Below are 18,850 nucleotides of genomic sequence, written 5' to 3'. Positions count from 1 at the left end.
CCACTGTCTGGTGGTTCAGGGTTCAGACAGTTCCCAGAAGTCAGAGAACAAGGACCTAGATAGAACCTGATATTCTTTTCAAAGTGGTTTGCTTGAGGCTAATTTCACTTCACTTGTGTAGCTACATGGGCTAGTTTCAGTTCAGTGTAGGATGTCTGTTATGTTAGAGGAAGAGTCAGGAAACTGGAGTCCCACCCCAGGCTTGGGTCTGACTTTTTTTTTTTTTTTTTTTTGGTGGGAAACAGGCTCCCTCTCTCCCAGTGGGGAAGTTGCATGGGGAGTGGCAGGCCCCTGTGCTCCAGCAGGGCCTTGAGGCCTTGCCTCTGGCTGGGCCCCGGCTGTGGAGTGCTGGGAGCATCCTTCCTACCAGACTGGCTTCCAGTCCCCTGGCCTGACCTCCGTAGAACTGTCCTAGGACTCTGGCCACAGAACCACAGGGCCATCTCTGCTGGCCACTGGACCCACAGGAAAACAACCAGAGGTTACCGTGACTGGCCCTTGTGCCAGAACCAAGAGACCCTTTGCCCCTGGGGTAGCAATAAGCAGTCCTGTTAGGAAAGGCCCCTCTGAGGAGACTGAGGACCTGGGCTCAGCGTTGACATGTTTGTGACCGAGATGCTTTCTCCAACGGGCACCACAGGCACCGCTCTGACGGGAGAGGCCCCCTTGCTGCTCCCCGCCAGGCAGTGTTGGGCAGGTGACTTGACCTGCCTGAGCCTCGGTTTCCCTCACCCTGAAATGGGGATAATTATCATGTCTACCTCAAGTCTGTCTCGTGGGGAGGGTCTGGGACTTGGCGTGGGAGTTGCATGTGGCACAGTCACAAGAGAAGCACTCAGTGTTGTTAATTTGTGAACACAGTGGGGCTGGCTAAGGAACTGTGTTGGGTGCGGGTGCCCCAGGGGTTTATGGAGCAGACAAACCTGGGGGACGTGAGTGGGTCCCGGGCCGCCTGCTGCTGGGCACGGTGATTTGTGGGGGTTTGCTGTGTCCTCTGCCTGGTGGATAATGGGATCCGGAAGACCACCCTTCTTATTTCCAAAGTGTTGACAGCAGGCCTTCCTGCCAGTGCAGTGTGACTGATTCCCCTCCATTAGACACAAAACAGGCCCACCTTACCTGTCCAAGGAATAGTCCTGCTTGGCTTGTGTTCCATGGTGTGGTGGGCGTTTCCCAGCAGAAACTTCTCCGTTACCGTCCAGACAGGGCCCTGAAGGGCCGCTCGCCGAGGCACCGTCTGCACCTCTGTCCTTCGCCCATTTACCTTCTTCTCTTGTTTATGGCTAGAGGAGGTGGAGAGAAGTATTTACTTGGAGCTTGAAAATTCTTTCAATTTTATTTTAGCTTAATTTTTTTAATCTGTAAGTGCAAGTTAAAATGAAACGTTTTTAAGAAATTAACAATGGCATGTGTAGTGTGATCCTATTATTGTAAAATGTCAGTACATTAGTCCCACTGTCATCCATTCCAAACATCCCTCCATCTTTTTTCCCTTTGTTGAGAACTTTTTATTGTGAAAATTTTTAAATATTCATGAAGTACACAGAACAACCTCCTGAACCCTCCGTGGGCTCACCACCCAGCTTCAACAGCTGTGACTGTTCTGCTGGTCTTTTCTCTTTATCTCTGGCCCGCACTGTTTTTCTTTTTTGGCTGGACAATATTAAACAAAACCTTAGAAAATATAATTTTACCCCAAAATACTTCCTTATGAATCCTTTCTAGAAAAGTATCTGTATACTGCTATTATAGCCAAGGAAACTAACAGTAATTCTTTAATATCATCTACTATCTAGTAGGAGGTTTGGGGGCTAGAAGCCAGGTCTTCTACTTCTCAATACAGGTGTTTTTTTTCCACTGAGGGTTAAGCAACTGTATCTGTTACAGGTGAGTAACAGGATTCAAATACAGTTTACTGTCTATAAAGAGTTAGTATTCAGTTGTTCCTGCTTATCCCCATTGTCTCTTCCCCAACCTCCCAACCTGGTAAGAAGCACATAGAATAAAATTTATGATTTTAATGATTTTTAAGGGTATAGTTCAGTAGTGGTAAGTCTAGTCACACTGTTGTGAAACAGGTCTCCAGAGCTTTTTTACCTTGCAGATCTGAAACTCTATACCCATTAAACAATAGCTCCTCTTTCCCCCTTCCCTCAGCTCCTAATAACCATCATTTTACATTCTGTTTCCATGAATTTGACTCCTCTGGGTACCATATATAAGTGGAATCCTGCATTGTTTATTCGTGATGGCTTGTTTCACTTAGCATCATGTCCTCTGTGTTCATCCATGTGGTAGCACGTGACAAGACTTCCTAAGGCTGAATATTTCTTCGTATGTATATATCACATTTTGTTTATCCATCCATCAGTGGACATTTGGGTTGCTTCCACCTTTTCTTTTCTTTTCTTTCTTTCTTTTTTTTTTTTTTTGGTCTACTGTGAATAATGCTGCTGTGAACATGGGAGTGCAAATATCTCTTCAAGACCCTGCTCCCGCCGAAACCGGTTTGGCTCAGTGGATAGAGCGTCAGCCTGCGGACTGAGAGGTCCCAGGTTCGATTCCGGTCAAGGGCATGTACCTGAGTTGCGGGCACATCCCCAGTGGGGGATGGGCAGGAGGCAGCTGATCGATGTTTCTCTCTCATCGATGTTTCTAACTCTCTCTATCTCTCTCCCTTCCTCTCTGTGAAAAATCAATAAAATATATTTAAAAAAAAAAAAAAAAAAAGACCCTGCTCCCTATTCTTTTGGAAAAATACCCAGAAGTCAGATTGCTGGATTATATAGTTCTGGTTTTTCATTTTTTTGAGGAACTCCCATACTGTTTTCCATAGTTGAACCATTTTATAATCTCACCAGCAATGCACAAAGGGTCTGGTTTCTCTCCATTTTCACAGAACTAGTTACTGCTTGTTTGTTTTTTTGTTAGTGTGAGGTGATAACTTACTGTGGTTTTGATTTGCATTCCTCTGATGATTAGGGATGTTGAGCATCTTTTTATATGTTTGTCGATCATGTTTGTATATCATCTTTGGAGAAATGTCTATTTAAGTCTTTCCCCCATTTTAAAATCAGGTTATTTGACTTTTTGTTGTTGTTGAGTTGTAAGAGTTCTTTTTATATTCTGTAGTACAGGCCCATTGCAGGAAGATTCCTACAAGAATAGGGCTTCCTGCTGCCTGAGCGAAGCAGAGAAGGAAGCGAAACCCACTGAGGTGGGCTTCGCTCCTGCCTCCGCCACGCCACGCCCCGCCCCCCGCCCCCCCCCCCCCCCCCCGCTTGCTTCTCTGCAGCTTCGCTCCCTTCTGCAGCACTTGGCTTCCTTCTGCGTTGTCTTCAGTCTTCGCCTGCATATGCAAATTAACGGCCATCTTTGTTGGGTTAATTTGCATGCTCATCTGATTGGCTGGTGGGTGTAGCGGAGTGACACCAATTTGCATGTTTCTCTTTTATTAGTGTAGATATTAACCCCTTATCAGATATGTGATTTGCAGATATTTTCTCTCATCCATAGATGGTCTTTTCCCTCTATTGCCCTTCATGTGCAGAAGTTTTTAAGGATGCCCCATTTGTCTATTTTTGCTTTTGCTGCCTGTGCTTTTGTTGTCGTACTCAAGCAATCATTGCCAAGTCTAATGTCATGAAGCTTATGATCCATTTTGAGTTAATTTTTATATATGATGTAAGATAAGGGCCCAACTTCCTTCTTCTACATGTGGATATCTAGTTTTCCCAACACCATTTGTTAATGAGATTGTCTTTTTCCCATTGAATGGTCTTGGCACCTTGTGGAAGATCATTTGAGAACTACTTTATATTTAAATTTTTTATTTAAAAATAAAAAACTATACACTTTTTTCTGAGATGAAGGGGCAGAATTAAGACTGCAAATGTTTGTGAGTCCTAGAGGCTTGGGAACTGGTCCCAACTGGGCCCATTTCCCCTCCATCTGTCATTTCCCCTCCTCTTCCATTGTAATTTACGCTCTTTACCCACAGTCCTTTGGGATACTCAACAAAAATCTTTACAGAATAAGACAGACATAAATTAGTAAACAAAATTAATAAAAATAGAATGTAGCAGCTCATCTACAAATTTTCCAGATCTATATCGATTCTCACCATTCCCTGTGGTGGTTTTGCTTCTCTAGCCTGACTTACGTAATGGTGTTTCCATGACATTTCATGTGTGAAAGATACATAGATCTGAAATAATTCAAGTTTGTGTTATAGTCATCTGAAATATTCCTTCTCTTTCTCTTTGTTTTGTGAACTAAAGGGTCTGGGGAGCCCATGGTGTACAAAGACTCACCCACCTCTATCTTCTCCCCTTTCCTTAATCCCTCTCCTGGCAACCGTAGGTGCTAACAGTCTAGGAGGCTTAGGGCTCTGTCACCTTAGAGCTGAACAGTTCATGTCAGGAATTCTGTAGGCTTTTGGGTCTTTAGGGTGAGTTGAAAGGGTTTAGGCAGTGGTTCTCAACCTTCTGGCCCTTTAAATACAGTTCCTCATGTTGTGACCCAACCATAAAATTATTTTCGTTGCTACTTCATAACTGTAATGTTGCTACTGTTATGAATCGTAATGTAAATATCTGATATGCAGGATGGTCTTAGGTGACCCCTGTGAAAGGGTCATTCGGCTGCCAAAGGGGTCGTGACCCACAGGTTGAGAACCGCTAGTTTAAGGGATGAAGATCCATTGAGTAAGTGCTTACCAGCATTATAGGGAGGTACCTGAGGACACATCTTCACATAATTGGCATGACCCCTAACGTGTGGTATCACAGAGCTACTTTCATTTCTTTATTCTAGTTGAGGAATGTGCACAAGTAATGCAAATATAATATTGTTATTCCCGAGGGTTAGGAAACTTGGGGGATGTTCACATTACTTGATGGTGTAAATATCAGTGTTATGATTAATGGTTGGTTTGGTTTTAATGCTTATTTACTACTGAAATAATCCAAACTCAATAAATAACTTAAAAATGTTATGTTGGACAGTATTAAACCCCTAATGTGTATTTGGTCTTGAGGGTATCTTGTTTATACTGCTGTGTTATTGTTTTTACCTCCAATAATATATGTATTATGTCCATGAGGGACCCTGGGAAGATGTGGGCTTGGCCTTGCTTGGGATTGATTTTATTTTACATGTTTTTTATGATCGCATGCACTGTAAGTACTGATGCTACCACACCCCTGCAAGTGTGAAATAAAACTGGCTCTTCAGCATTTTGTCCCAGTGCTAATTAATTTAGAAGGGGTGGAATTTGCACACAGGGCAAAGTTTACATTCTTTTCATTTGGGGGGGAATAGACTCTGCATTCCTCCCTCACATTTCTTGAGCTTCTGTTGGTGGTGCCACAGCGCACAGATATGAAGAATACTGGCTCCTTCAGGCTGGATCCTCTCATATCCTTAAAGGTCATTTTGGAGCCATGAAGTGGATTTTCCCTGTTAACCTTGACCATGACAGTCACCAATTGGAAGCTGTCTCTTAGGTGATGCTGCTTCTGTGGCTCTCCATATCCATCCTCTCTGTCTGCTTTTCTATTTTTTTGTTTGTTTGTTTGCTAATCCTCACCCAAGGATATTTTTCCATTGATTTTTAGAGAGTGAAAGGGAGGAGCAAAGAGAGAGAGAGAGAGAGAGAGAGAGAGAGAGAGAGAGAGAGAGAGAGAGAGAGAGAGAGAGAGAGAAAACATCTATGTGAGAGGGAGACACATCAATTGATTGCCTCCTGCACATGCAATGCCGGAGATTGAGCCTGCAACCTAGATACGTGCCCTTGACTGGGAATCAAACCTGCGACCCCTCAGTCCTCAGGATGACACTCTGTCCCCTGAGCCGAACTGGCTAGGGCTCTGTCTGCTTTTCTAAGCTTCAGTTAGAAACTTGACAGTCAGAGACTTGTCACTGCTTCCCAGGTCCAAATAGCATGTTGTCATTTATATATCAGACCAGAGGGACAGCCCATGGAATGTCCTCACAGTCAAGGTCTCTGGGAGAAAGTGGAGCAGTCAGTAGGGCCCTGGGGCAAGAGAGAATGTGTACTTCTGTCCTGCCCACTTACAAACAAACTGCATTTGATCCTTTTTATTGATAGTTTTGAAAAGATTAGAACATTAGCCACAAATCAAATGCCAAAGGTTCTGTTGACTGTTCCTGGTAATCCTCTCTGCACCCACAGGGTAGGTGGCCACATCATCCACCAGGATCTGTTTTTCACTGGGGCTCACAGGTCATTTGAATGGGGTGTGACGAGGATGTCCTGTGAGTCTTTGTGGAGGGGACACGATACCTGCTATTTCAGGAGGAATTGTGGTCTTGCTTCTGATTCATCTTGAGTGGAGGGGGTGTCCAGTTCCAGGACCTCCACTCAGCCCTGTCCTTCGTAGTGGCTCTCACTCATGGTGAGGGCTCTGGGGGTTGTTAGGTAAAACCATCCCAAGGTGCACTCAAGACCAGTGAAATAGCCATCAGGTGGATCCTCTGACTTGTTGGACCCACTGTGAGAAGGACTTGGCGCCAAGACTCCCTCTCTCCCCGGCCCAATAAGGGAGAGTGATGGCATTTCAGGTCCTCTGGTGTCAGTATCAGCTCAGACCATACCCAACAATCCTCAGAAGGTCTGGGGGTGCCACTTTCCTTAGGACTCAGGTACCCTAAGTCCCACTGGGGAAGGATTGGGAACTATTGCGTGTATAGTACTTGGAGTGGCATCGCAGGGCCCTCCCTGATGGGAATCCACCCAGCCCTTTGTTCAGTCAATTGGCTGTCAGAGCTGGCAACTGGGGGAAGATATGAATTTTCCATTGCAGGAGCTGATACCAGCCTTTGGCTCATGAGTTCTTGATTTGTTTTTTCTTGTTAGACACATCAAGCAACTCCCTCGCTGGTTGCCCAACCATCTCACCCTCTAGGAACGCTATGGTTTATGACCCATTGCTTAAGATGGCTATTGGCCAGCACACCTGGTTGCCACTCTGGCCTTGCTGGTCATTGTTGTCATTATACCCACCTACTCCTGATGGTCAAATGGTCTCTCTTTGATTGTCAGAATCTCATAACCCCCAAACACTAGGGATGCCAAGGCAGCATCTTCTATCACCCTTTTCCTACAGAGGACAACATGCTCATCGGCTTCTCAGAAATGCCAGGTTCCTCCTCCCTGGGCATTCCTCACTGAAGGGAGTGTCCTGGGGAAGTACAGTCAGATGGTGGCTTGTGAGCCATCTCATACCTTCCTCAGGGTGCCAACGCAGTCCTGGCATCTCCAGCTCATTTCCTGCAGGCCAGTGTCAGGTCCAGGTTCTGGAGAACCATTCTAACAGCAGGGGGGCGGGGGGCGGGTTAAGATGCTAATTCACATGTCATGGGAGAGTGCACCATGCCAGCAAACTTCCCTCTATCCAGCTTTCTATTCTGACCCCTCCAGATGCACTATCAGTGTCTCCATGATTAAGTCCTGAGCCTTACTTTTCTGGAAGGAGATGTAGGTCTCTAATTATTGTCATGGAAGCCTCTGGTGCTCACAGAATGCTCAGAGTGGATGGCTTACATGAGCCTGTCAGCCAATCTCTTTCTTCAAAGCTTTCAAGTCTGTGACAAAAGCCAGGCAACCTACAGTGCTTTCAATGACCAGTAACACACCCCATTCCAGGGGTAAAGCTAATGCAGATGCCACCTCTCCCCTTCTGCCTGTACCTCCTCCAAGTCCAGCACAGGTGAGGGCCTTAGTATTTGCATTGCCTCACCACCCGCTTAGCACCAGCTGCAGGGTCCTTGCTGCTGTTTGACATATATGAGACATCCAGGTACAGACTCACATCCTGAGCATCTGCTGTGTAGGCCACACCTTCATCTGGGTTCCTCTGGAAGCGTAACATGAAACAGGGGCTCCAGTGCAGGTGGTCTGAGAAGTAACTCAAGAGCGCAGAAATGAGGGACAGGTGGAAAGAAGCAAAAGCCTATATGAGGACCTGTGTTGCGGTTCTCACTCTATGCAACAGCCATGATTCTGCCAAGATCATTTTTCAGAGAAATGTGTAATCTAGCAATCTCCAGAGATGACAACTGAATTTCCCCCACTCTGTATATTGTTATAAACGTCATAGCTGTTAATATCCATGCAATCTTTTTTTTCTTTCCTGTTGATATGTCCCTTAAGTCTCTCTCTCTCAAAAAAAAAAATAATACTCAAATTTTTCCACCTGGGGGCAGTGGAGCCTCTACAATTCAGCCCCTGTGTCCTACACCTACACCTAACCAGGCCCCTGGTCCTATGGGTTCTCCCTGCTGTCCACTGCCCACCCCCGTCACTACCATGATCCAGGTCTCTGCTTCCTGTTTTGCCACTTCCATAAAAGGCCAGTGTCCTGAATATTTGAAAGCACACATTGGATCCTACCATTCTTCTGTTTAAATTGCTCTCCATAGCTCTTGACATAAAGTCCAGGCCCTTGAACTTGAAGTTCAGGGTTCATTCCATCTGGCCCCTGCCCATCTCTGTTTCAGCAGCTGTCATGCTCCATCTGTACTGATGTCTGCAGCTCTTTCCCTTCCTTGTAGCCTGTCCTCTCCGCCAGTCTCACACAGTTTCCTCTGCCTACATCACCTTTCCCTGTGGTCAACTCTACTTATTCTAGGGTTTCATTTAGGCCAGTAGTTCTCTCTCTCTCTCTCTTTTTTTAAATATATATTTTTATTGATTCAGAGAGGACGGGAGAGGGGGAGAGAGATAGAAACATCAATGATGAGAGAGAATCACTGATTGGCCGCCTCCTGCACACCCCCCACTGGGGATCGCCTGCAAGCCAGGCATGTGCCCTGACTGGGAATCAAACCTGGGACCCTTTAGTCTGCAGGCTGATGCTCTATCCACTGAGCCAGACCAGATAGGGCCAGTAGTTCTCTCTTTAAAAAAAAATTTTTTTTTTTATTGATCTCAGAGAGGAAGAGAGAAGGATAGAAACATCAATGATGAGAATCTTTGATTGGCTGCCTCCTGCATGCCCCCTACTGGGGATGGAGCCCACAACCCAGGCATGTGCCCTGACCAAGAATGGTGACCTCCTTGTTCATAGTTTGACACTCAATTATTGAGCTACACCGGCCGGCAGGCCAGTAGTTCTCAACTCTGCTGCACATTACATCATCTGGGGCAGTTTTAAGAAATACCAGTGCCTGGGCTCCACCTAAGATCAATTAAAATCTGAATGTCTGGAGAGTGAGGCCTGACTTTGCTATTTTAAAAACTTTGCAGGTGATTCTGACGTGTGGCCAAGGTTGAGAACTGCCGGGGTCCAACCCCAGCAGGTCCAGGGGTTCCCAAAGGCGTAGACGGAGTCGGCGAAGAAGGAAGGACACGGAGACAGTGTTCAGTTGATCAGCAGCCTAGCCAGGATCTCTAGCCCGGATCTCCAGCCAAGTTCTGGTCTGGATCTCCAGAGAGGTTCTGCTGTTTATTGTCTTGTTACATCCGTATTTATACCAGTTGATTTTAATCCTGTCAATTTCTATTACAAAGGTTAGGGCGTTTCTTATCTCCATTCCAGGGAGTAAAGATTATGTAGCTTAAGCATGATTGTTTGTAGTGATTAACTACCCGCCTGGCACTTAGTTAAGGAGTTTCATCCCCTCCCTGACTTCAGGGAAAAATTCCTACCTGGGGAAACAACCTTTCTAGGAGAGGCATCCCCTCCCTGACTTCAGGGAAAAATTCCTACCTGGGGAAACAACCTTTCTCGGAGAGGTGACCTTGGTTAAAACACACAGCGCTAAGGGGAGCAAACATATTAAGAACAGTATGCTATATACGCCAGGTCCCTTGAAACATATGCTGTGCAGATGTTTCTTTCCTGCAGAGACTGTGTCAAGCAGCAAGGATGGACCGGCTTCCGGCAGAGAACCACAGTTTGGGGTGTCCCTTCCTCTGGGAAACTTTCCCTTGCCACTCCCTGCCCCCCACTCCCATGCCTGGGTTACATGTCATTGAGTACTGCGGTAACATTCTGCTCAAATCCTTTTTTGTCCCCAGCTTTATTGAAATATAACTGATGGATAGCATTGTGTAAGTTTAAGGTGCACAACGTGATGGTCTTATCTTTATCATCTAGGCCTCACTAGGTTAACCCTTGGGTTTCTTCCTTGTTAGAGGGAAGCATGTGGGCTGTGGTCACATTTGTGTGGTCTGTGCTTACTCAGCACACAGTAGGGACTTGGTAATATTTCTAAACAGATGGTAGGGAGCTATTTGGGCTGGATTTGGAGGTTTTAAATACAGGATGAGGTTCCACTGTGTGGGACGAAAGCCAGATTCTATCATCCGCCAACATAATTTCTCGCCAACTCCTGCCTGGCTTTTCTGAATCCCTTCTCCTAGACATGTGGACTTCAAACAACCCTTTCCTTTTCCCCGTTCTGCCAAAGTCACTTACTTCCTTCAGGCTTGTTTGTTCAACGAATATTCCCAACTCCTAGGCCACCCTTGAACTCACAGAACTTGTGAGAAATCCTTATTTGACACTGTCATATACATGCACTGAAAGGTTTTCAAAATTGGGGCATCTGGCCTTAGCTGGTTTGGCTTAAGGGATAGAGCGTCAGCTTGTGGACTGAAGGGTCCAGGGTTTGATTCCAGTCAAGGGCACATGCCTGGGTTGCAGACTCGGTCCCCAGTGGGGGGGGCCTGTAGGAGGCAGCCAATCAGTGATTCCCTCTCATCTTTGATGTTTCTATCTCTCTGTCTCCCTTCCTCTCTGAAATCAATAAAAATATCTTTTTTAAAAATCGGTATATCAAATTATTTTTGTATTTTGTGAGTTTGAGTATCTTGCCTTTGAATGGAAATTAAAGCCTTGGTTTACTAGAAGAATAAATTGTCATTAAAATGATTATTTTATGATTATTTATGTGTCCTTATTTTGGGGGTAGCTTTATTGAGATGTAATTCACATACAGTAAAGCTTCCCATTTGTCCCAAAGCGATCTACTTGGGGTGTTTTCACTTACAGTCACAGTGTTCCATGCCCTTGTTGGACTTCAGACCATGTTGGATCTGGAACACTGCTGTCACCCTGGCTTCAGATATGACATCAAGGTCCTCTCCCCCCAAAAGCTCTTACTGTGATGCTGCTATGAAAAAAGAGCTTTAAAAAAAATTCATATTGTGACCTTTGAAAACCTAAAAATGCCCAAGGAATCCTACCAACTTTTCTTGAAGACCTAGTCCTGGTGGCACCTCTGGCCTGTTGCTACCTTTTTCACCCACCAGGGGACAGTATTTCCCTCTGCCTGTTGGCCTCTCCTTTGAGACCTTCCCTTTCAAATCCTAGCATTTCTAGTTTCTGAAGTCGTCCAAGTGTTCCTCAAAATTTGATTTGACTGCTAGAAATACATGTTACATTGCAACCACGTAGAGACCTACGTGCATATGCAATTCTATATATACATGTATAATAAAAGTTCCATAAAATAATACTTGTCTTTACTATGTGCGATACACTCTGTTTTCTAGTCTCTCTTATTAGCAAAAGGTGCCCATCATCACCCAAGCTGAGTGCATGACTCACAAACGGGGTCGCAGCCCACGATGTGAGAAATACTGCGTTAGAGTTCACTTAGTCTGACATCCTGCATGTTTTTGGATGAAAGGAGGCAGTAGAGAGGGACCTGCCCAGGTTCCACGCAGGTGGAACTTAGAGCAACACCTAGGATGAGGCTTCAGGACTTCTAATCCGTTGCTTTCAGCCCAGTGATATTACTGTTGAGGTACATCCAGTGCTCTGGCAGGTCACAGCCATAGGGAGGGAGGGATGCGTGTGTGTGTGTGTGTGTGTGTGTGTGTGTCTGTGTGTTGTATTCCGGGCCTACTGGGCTTTGCTACACCAAGAGAAGAATCACCGCCAGCAGGGTTTTCCCTTTGGAGACAGAACTCCGGCATCTCAGCCACCGACTGTCAGATCGGTGCTGGACTCTGGAAGGTGAGCCCTGTGGAATCCTGCACGTGGGTCCTGCTTGGTGATTCTGTTACCTGAGTGCCTACCTGGCTTAGCTGTGGTTTGTTCTGTAGCCCAGAAACCAAACATTCCCTCCATCAACACATTACGCAAATTGAATAGGCAGGGAGTCACCTGCCACGCTCAAAGTGTCTACCCCCAAAATGCTGCAGGGGCAGGCTCTCACGCGGTCTCACCCTTGCCCTGTAGAATGCCTCCCAGAAGACGTTCGAGATCGACTACGACCACAACTGCTTCCGCAAGGATGGCCAGCCGTTCCGCTACATCTCGGGCAGCATCCACTACTTCCGTGTGCCCCGCTTCTACTGGCAGGACCGGCTGTTGAAGATGAAGATGGCTGGGCTGAACGCCATCCAGATGTAAGTAGAAGGGCACTGGGCCCTCACCTGGGCCCGGGCAGCCGCACCTGGAGAGAGGGTTCAACTGCGTTTCTCAGCGCAGCTATTTCATTGCTCAGGATGGGAAATAGTGTTGTCCGGTGTTCTGGGAGGGGCTTCTAGGGGTAATTCATCACCTCTTCCAATCCTGAACATCATCGCTAGAAATCAAACCAGTATCAGCTTAAAAAGGCAAAGGGAAGTATCGATGATTGAGCGTTCACCATGTGCAGGGCACTTGACATGAATGATTCCATTTCTTCAAGGTCTTACCATTCCCATGTACAGCTGGTGACACTGAAATTTGCCCAGGCACAAGTTTTTGGCCAGAGATCCATCTAGGATTTGAAGATAAGGGTGTTTGTAAGTAGTTATAACGTCTCTCAGCTCTTAGGGGAATATTCCTTGTTAGGTAGATTCTGGAAACCCAGTCTGTTTTCAGGGTTCTTCTGAGTTCATGCTATCGCCTGGGGTTATAGAATTACCCCAGGAGCTATCTCTCCTCATCTCTTTTCATGCTGTTGCAAGGTGACTAATTGGGAAGAACTGGGGTGGCTGGCCACTCTGGTTTTTGCACTGCTGATGTGAATTGCCGATAACTTTGCAAAACTAAAGGGTGAGAAAAACCCAGAGGCAGATTCCCGGGACAGATAATTTAGGGGGAACCCCACTTGTTTTTCTGGTTGTAAGGCCACTGGGGTCTGTCTGTAGTTTCAACCCTGTGTTCAAGGGGACCAAGACTCTCTGTTCCAGGGGACCCTGAAAGCTTAGGATGGTGGAAAAAGGACACAGCCAGCCCAGCCCATGTGGCTCAGTGGTAGAGCATCGACGTATGAACCAGGAGGCCACGCTTCAGTTCCGGGTCTGGACACGTGCCTCGTTTGTGAGCTCGATCCCCAGTAGGGTGCATGCAAGAGGCAGCCAATCAATGATCCTCTCTCATCATTGATGTTTTGATCTCTCTCTCCCTCTCCCTTCCTCTCTAAAATCAATAACAATATTAAAAATTTAAAATGAAGGACACAGCCAGTGTCATCAGAGAGACCTCTGTGGTGTCCATGGGTGGCTTCGTATTTAAATTTATATTCCATGCTGTAGGCAGTCAGGGATGCCGGTAGGGACTTTTGTCATTTTTATCTCCTGCGTCGTGTTCCTGACAAAGTCTTCCGTCAGGAGGACAAAGGGGTTGAAGCTTTTTTCATTTTTATTAAAAAGTACTTTTCAAAAAATACGTGTAGTCATGCATGATGACGTTTCAGTCAAAGACAAACCTCCTGTATGATAGCGGTCCCATAAGATATAACTATACAATTTCTGTCACCCACGGCCGTCACAGCCATTGCAACATTGAAGTGCAACACATTCCTCGTGTGTTTGTGGTTATGCTGGTGTGAATATACCTGTTGTGCTGCCAGTCGGAAGTGTAGCACATACAATTACTAGTATGTACAGTACCTAATGCTTGATAGCAATAGCAAGTGACCATGTTACTGGTTAATGTATTTACTACACTATACTTTTTAGTGTTATCTTAGGGTGTACTATTTCTACTTTATAAAAAAAAAGTTTGCTCTAAAACAGTATGCCATGTTACTCCAGCCTCATCCATCTCGTGTTTACAGTGTCTCTATCTTTTTTTTTTAATGTATATTTTATTGATTTTTTACAGAGAGGAAGGGAGAGAGATAGAGAGCTAGAAACATCGATGAGAGAGAAACATCGATCAGCTGCCTCCTGCACACCTCCCACTGGAGATGTGCCCGCAACCAAGGTACATGCCCTTGACCAGAATCGAACCTGGGACCTTTCAGTCCGCAGGCCGACGCTCTATCCACTGAGCCAAACCGGTTACGGCTCTATCTTTTTTTAAAAAAATATGTTTTTATTGATTTCAGAGAGGAAGGGAGAGAGAGAGAGAGAAACATCAATGATGAGAGAGAATTGTTGATCATCTGCCTCCTGCATGCCCCCTACTGATGATCGAGCCCCAAACCCCGGCATGCGCCCTTGATCAGATTCGAACCCAGGACTCTTCAGTCCTAGGCCGACACTCTATCCACTGATCCAAACTGGCTAGGGCTACCGTGTTTCTTGATTGCTTCATGTTCTCTCCTGCTTGATTTAATTACACGTGGTTTTGCTGTACAGGCTTGTTGCCTAGGAGCAGTAGGCTAGACCATCCAGGTTTATAAGTGCACTCTATGATGTTTGCACAACGACAAAATTGCCTAATGACACATTTCTCAGAACCTATCCCCATCATTAAGTGGGGATATATATATATGTGTGTGTGTGTGTGTGTATGTATGTATATGTTATTACTTTAGCACAGATATTTTCATTTTTCCTAAGCTTTTCACAGGTATATGTAACTTTTACATATCAATAATTCGTGTTCATATAATTCCGTATCTTTCTTAAAGTCAAACAGTAAATAGGAATGGACACTCTTTGTGGGTCACAAACGTGAAAGTGTTCCCCCCCCACACACACGTTTGATTCGCTTGGGTAGCCACTGTGAAAACTCGAAACAAGGCCTGTTTCCCGAGAGGCTGCCTAAGGGAGAGGTCTGTGCGTCCTGCAAGTTGATAGCTCTGCAGAAATTCACGCAGGACTTCTGGGTTTCTGAGCCGTTTCCAGGAAGGGGCTGTGTGTGTCTTGGCAGCTACGTGCCCTGGAACTTCCACGAGCCCCAGCCAGGACAGTACCAGTTTTCCGAGGAGCATGACGTGGAGCATTTTATTCAGCTGGCGCACGAGCTGGGGCTGCTGGTTATCCTGAGGCCTGGACCCTACATCTGTGCGGAGTGGGAGATGGTGAGTGTGGCGAGGGCTGGGCTCTGCCTTGCCTGCTGTCTGTGACCCGGCTGGGCTGGCAGGCAGGGAGCCAGGGGAAAGGGAGTTCAAGCAGTTTAAGTAAGTCTCTAGTTCCAGATAACATGGAGCCTGTGACTGTAGCCACAAGGGTGTCTTTTCCCTTAGGATGCCTAAGCAGAGGGGAACAGGTAAGGGTCAGAGGTGTGGGTCCTCCTCTTGGTGGTCACTCACATAGCTCAGTTTCCTCATCTGAAAAAAAGCAGGTAATGGTGGGGGCTCTGTCTACCCCACAGGCTAGCTGGGAAGCTAAGTGGAGTTAATCTATAGCTAAGGCTTTGATTCTCAAACCATTTGTATTCATAAAGAGTGATCTTATTTTTTACCACGTTACAATTTCTACGTTCCCTGAAAGTTTTCAGATTAGAAAGCCCAACTCAAAATACCCCTTCTCCATGGAACCTTTCTTCCCTCACTGCTAGCAGTAATTTCTATCTCCCCTGGGTGCCTTTCACGAAATGGACCTGACATTGGTTTATTTATTTATTTATGTTTTGCTTTCCTTCCCTAGGGAGGATTACCTGCGTGGCTCTTAGAGAAGGAAAATATTGTTCTTCGTTCGTCTGATCCAGGTAAGTTGTGGCAGATGCCTTGAGAGAACTTACGAACGCGTAGACAACTTATATCGTGAGAATCAGGTATTTTGAAGGCTGGGGGACTTCTGTGCAGACACTTCTGAAAGTTTAGTGAAAGTGTTTATCGTTATCCACTGCAGAACGCCAGGCACTGCACGTGTAGGAAATAGGCTTTCTTGAACTTGACCAGATCTTGCTGACAAACTGATAACTCTTTGAATTGGCAATGGGCCCTATTTGCGGTTGACCGAGTGACTTCGATGCTTTCCCCTCCTACATTCTTAGAATATTGCAGGGCCGGGGGTAGCATCTAGCTTCTAGCTAATCCCCATGGCAGGCGCAGTAGCTGGAAAGGTGTCACTGGATTCCTCGGTAGCTAAGATGCTTTCTATCCCTTTATCTCCGTTCGCAGATGTAAATGATAGGTCTTTGTTCTTGACTTTTTAAACCACTAGATATCATTTTAGCTGTAAGCCCTGATTCACTGCATTTCTATCTTCTGACGACTTCAGTTTCTCTTGGTGGTGGCGGTGGTGGTGAAGGTGGTCATAAAAGCAGCTAACACCGATTAAGTTTACTGTGGAAAAGGCCAGTGCGTGATGCTGTGGGCACATTTCCTTCTAAGTGTATTCCCCTCACATTTTGCACCCTTAGTATATGATTAGTGTTTTCATATGTATTATCTCATTTAATCCGGCAACATGGCCAGCAACTTTATATTATTCCCATCAGACAAGGTAAATATAAAGGGTGTCCCAAAATTCACGCAAGAAGTAATTTTGATAGAAAACATGGGTTTATAATTAAACATTGTAAATTTTTTATTGATTCATAAAGTATACAGTATAGGGTTATGTATGGAATAGCATATCGGGTAAATGGCCTCCATGGCTTTGCTGGCACATACGCACTCTTTTGTTGAAATTTTCCATGACCGTTTTGCATAAATGTGGCTGAATTTCGATGAGGCTCATTTTCATCCTGATGGCTTGGTTAATCGACAAAATTGTCACATTTGGGGTTCAGAAAATCCACAAGTGATTGTTGAGAAACAAATGCATCATACTATGCTGCGGTAAAAAAGAAGGAACTCTTGCCTTTTGCAACAGCATGGATGGAACTGGAGAGCATTATGCTAAGTGAAATACGCCAGTCAGAGAAAGATAAATACCACATGATCTCACTCATTTGTGGATTATAGAGAACAACATAGACTGATGAACAGGGACAGACCCAAAGACAGAGAAACAGCAATCAGACTATCAATCCCCAGAGGGAAAGTAGGGGAGGGAGGGGGTAAGGAGAAGAGATCAACTGAAGGACTGTATGCATGCATATAAGCCAAACCAATGGACACGGACAACAAGGGGATGAGAACATGGGGGGGGGGGGGGTTAATGGGGGGGTTAAGGACACATTTGTAATACCTTAATAAAGAATTTTTTAAAAAATCATTAAAAAAAAGAAACAAATGCATCCACAACATGTCACTGTTTGGTGCGGATTTTGGGCTGGAAGCATCATCGGACCATTCCTCTTCGAAAATGCGGCTGCTCAGGCAGTAACTGTTAATGGTGCTCGCTATCGCGACATGATAATCCAGCTTTTTGTGCCTAAATTGCAAGATATGGATGTGGACGACATGTGATTTCAACAAGATGGTGCCACATGCCATACAGCCCAAGAAACAATTCAATTACTGCATGAGTCATTTTCTGGTCGTGTAATTTCCCATTTTGGTGATCAGAATTGCCGCCCAGATTATGCGTATGTGCCAGCAAAGCCGTGGAGGCCGTTTACTCGATATCCTATTCCATACATAACCCTATACTGTATACTTTAGGAATCAATAAAAAATTTACAATGTTTAATTATAAACTTGTGTTTTCTATCAAATTTACTTCTTGCGTGAATTTTGGGACACCCTTTATAATTCATTGGAGCTTAATTGTACAAAGAAAAAAAACCCTACTGTGACAGAGGAGGAGACACCATTCAGCCACTCTTTTCTTTTTTGTTGTTTGTTGTTGATCCTCACCAGATGTTTTTTCCCATTTATTTTTAGAGAGAATGGGAGAGGGGAGAAGGTGAGAGGGGGTGAGAGAGAGACAGAGAGAGTAAAGAGAGAACTATCGATGTGAGAGAGACACGTCGATTGGTAGCCTCCTGCAAGCACCCCAACCGGGGCCAGGGATCAAACCTGCAACCCAGGTATGTGCCCTTGACTCTCCCTCCAGTCTGCAGAGCAACACTCTAACCACTGAGCAACACCAGCCAGGGCTCAGTCACTCTTTTCTCCACTTAACACACACTGGCAGGATGCCTCCAGGCTTTCTGTCCTACCTACAGTGGCAGATACCAGGCATACTGGTCCTTGTCCACTGGGAGCTCAGCTGAGGAAATGGCCCCTTGCAAGACAACTTTCATCTGACTCTTGGGGCATGTTGCTGCCCCGTTTCAGCAGGTAATTGTTGAATCCAGCATATTCTGATCTCTGCTGGCAGCCCCAGAGTAATAAGGCTGTGTTGTGTCTATTTGTGCTAAAAGGTGCGTGATGGTGTTAAACCTGTCTTGTGTTCCAGACTACCTGGCAGCTGTGGACACGTGGTTGGGTGTCATTCTGCCCAAGATGAAGCCTCTTCTCTATCAGAATGGAGGACCGATTATAACGGTGCAGGTAACCATGGAGATGAGCATGGGCTGGCGGGACACGAAGGCTTCCATCCAGTCACAGTATTTATAGGAGGGATGCAGGCCTGAGCTTCATAAGTCTGTTTCTCTGAGAGGCAATGCCATAGATGGTGCTTTGATTTAAATTGCATCTGGGGGAGGTATTACCTTTTTTGAATGCCTGCTATGTAACAGACTCTGTCCTGGATGTCCTGCCAATGCTATTCAATTATTCTAGCCACCGTCTCTTTTATTTTTTTTTAATATGTTTTTATTGATTTCAGAAAGGAAGGGAGAGGGAGAAAGAGATAGAAACATCAATGATGAGA

General features: G+C 45.5%; 1 protein-coding gene across 1 annotated transcript in view; it reads left to right on the top strand.

Moving 5' to 3' along the window:
• GLB1 (galactosidase beta 1) overlaps positions 1 to 18,850 on the top strand; it is a 71,270-nt gene that overhangs the window by 5,314 nt on the left and 47,106 nt on the right. Inside the window, 4 exon segments of the mRNA XM_059664158.1 lie at positions 12,216 to 12,385; positions 15,069 to 15,219; positions 15,788 to 15,848; positions 18,434 to 18,528. Of these exon segments, the coding sequence (XP_059520141.1) occupies positions 12,216 to 12,385; positions 15,069 to 15,219; positions 15,788 to 15,848; positions 18,434 to 18,528 (477 nt within the window).

The sequence above is a fragment of the Myotis daubentonii genome, chromosome 14, assembly GCF_963259705.1.
Source record: "Myotis daubentonii chromosome 14, mMyoDau2.1, whole genome shotgun sequence".
Classification (NCBI taxonomy): Eukaryota; Metazoa; Chordata; class Mammalia; order Chiroptera; family Vespertilionidae; genus Myotis; species Myotis daubentonii.
The sequence above is the reverse complement of the archived record's forward strand: the minus strand, read 5'-3'. Positions and strand labels throughout refer to the sequence as shown.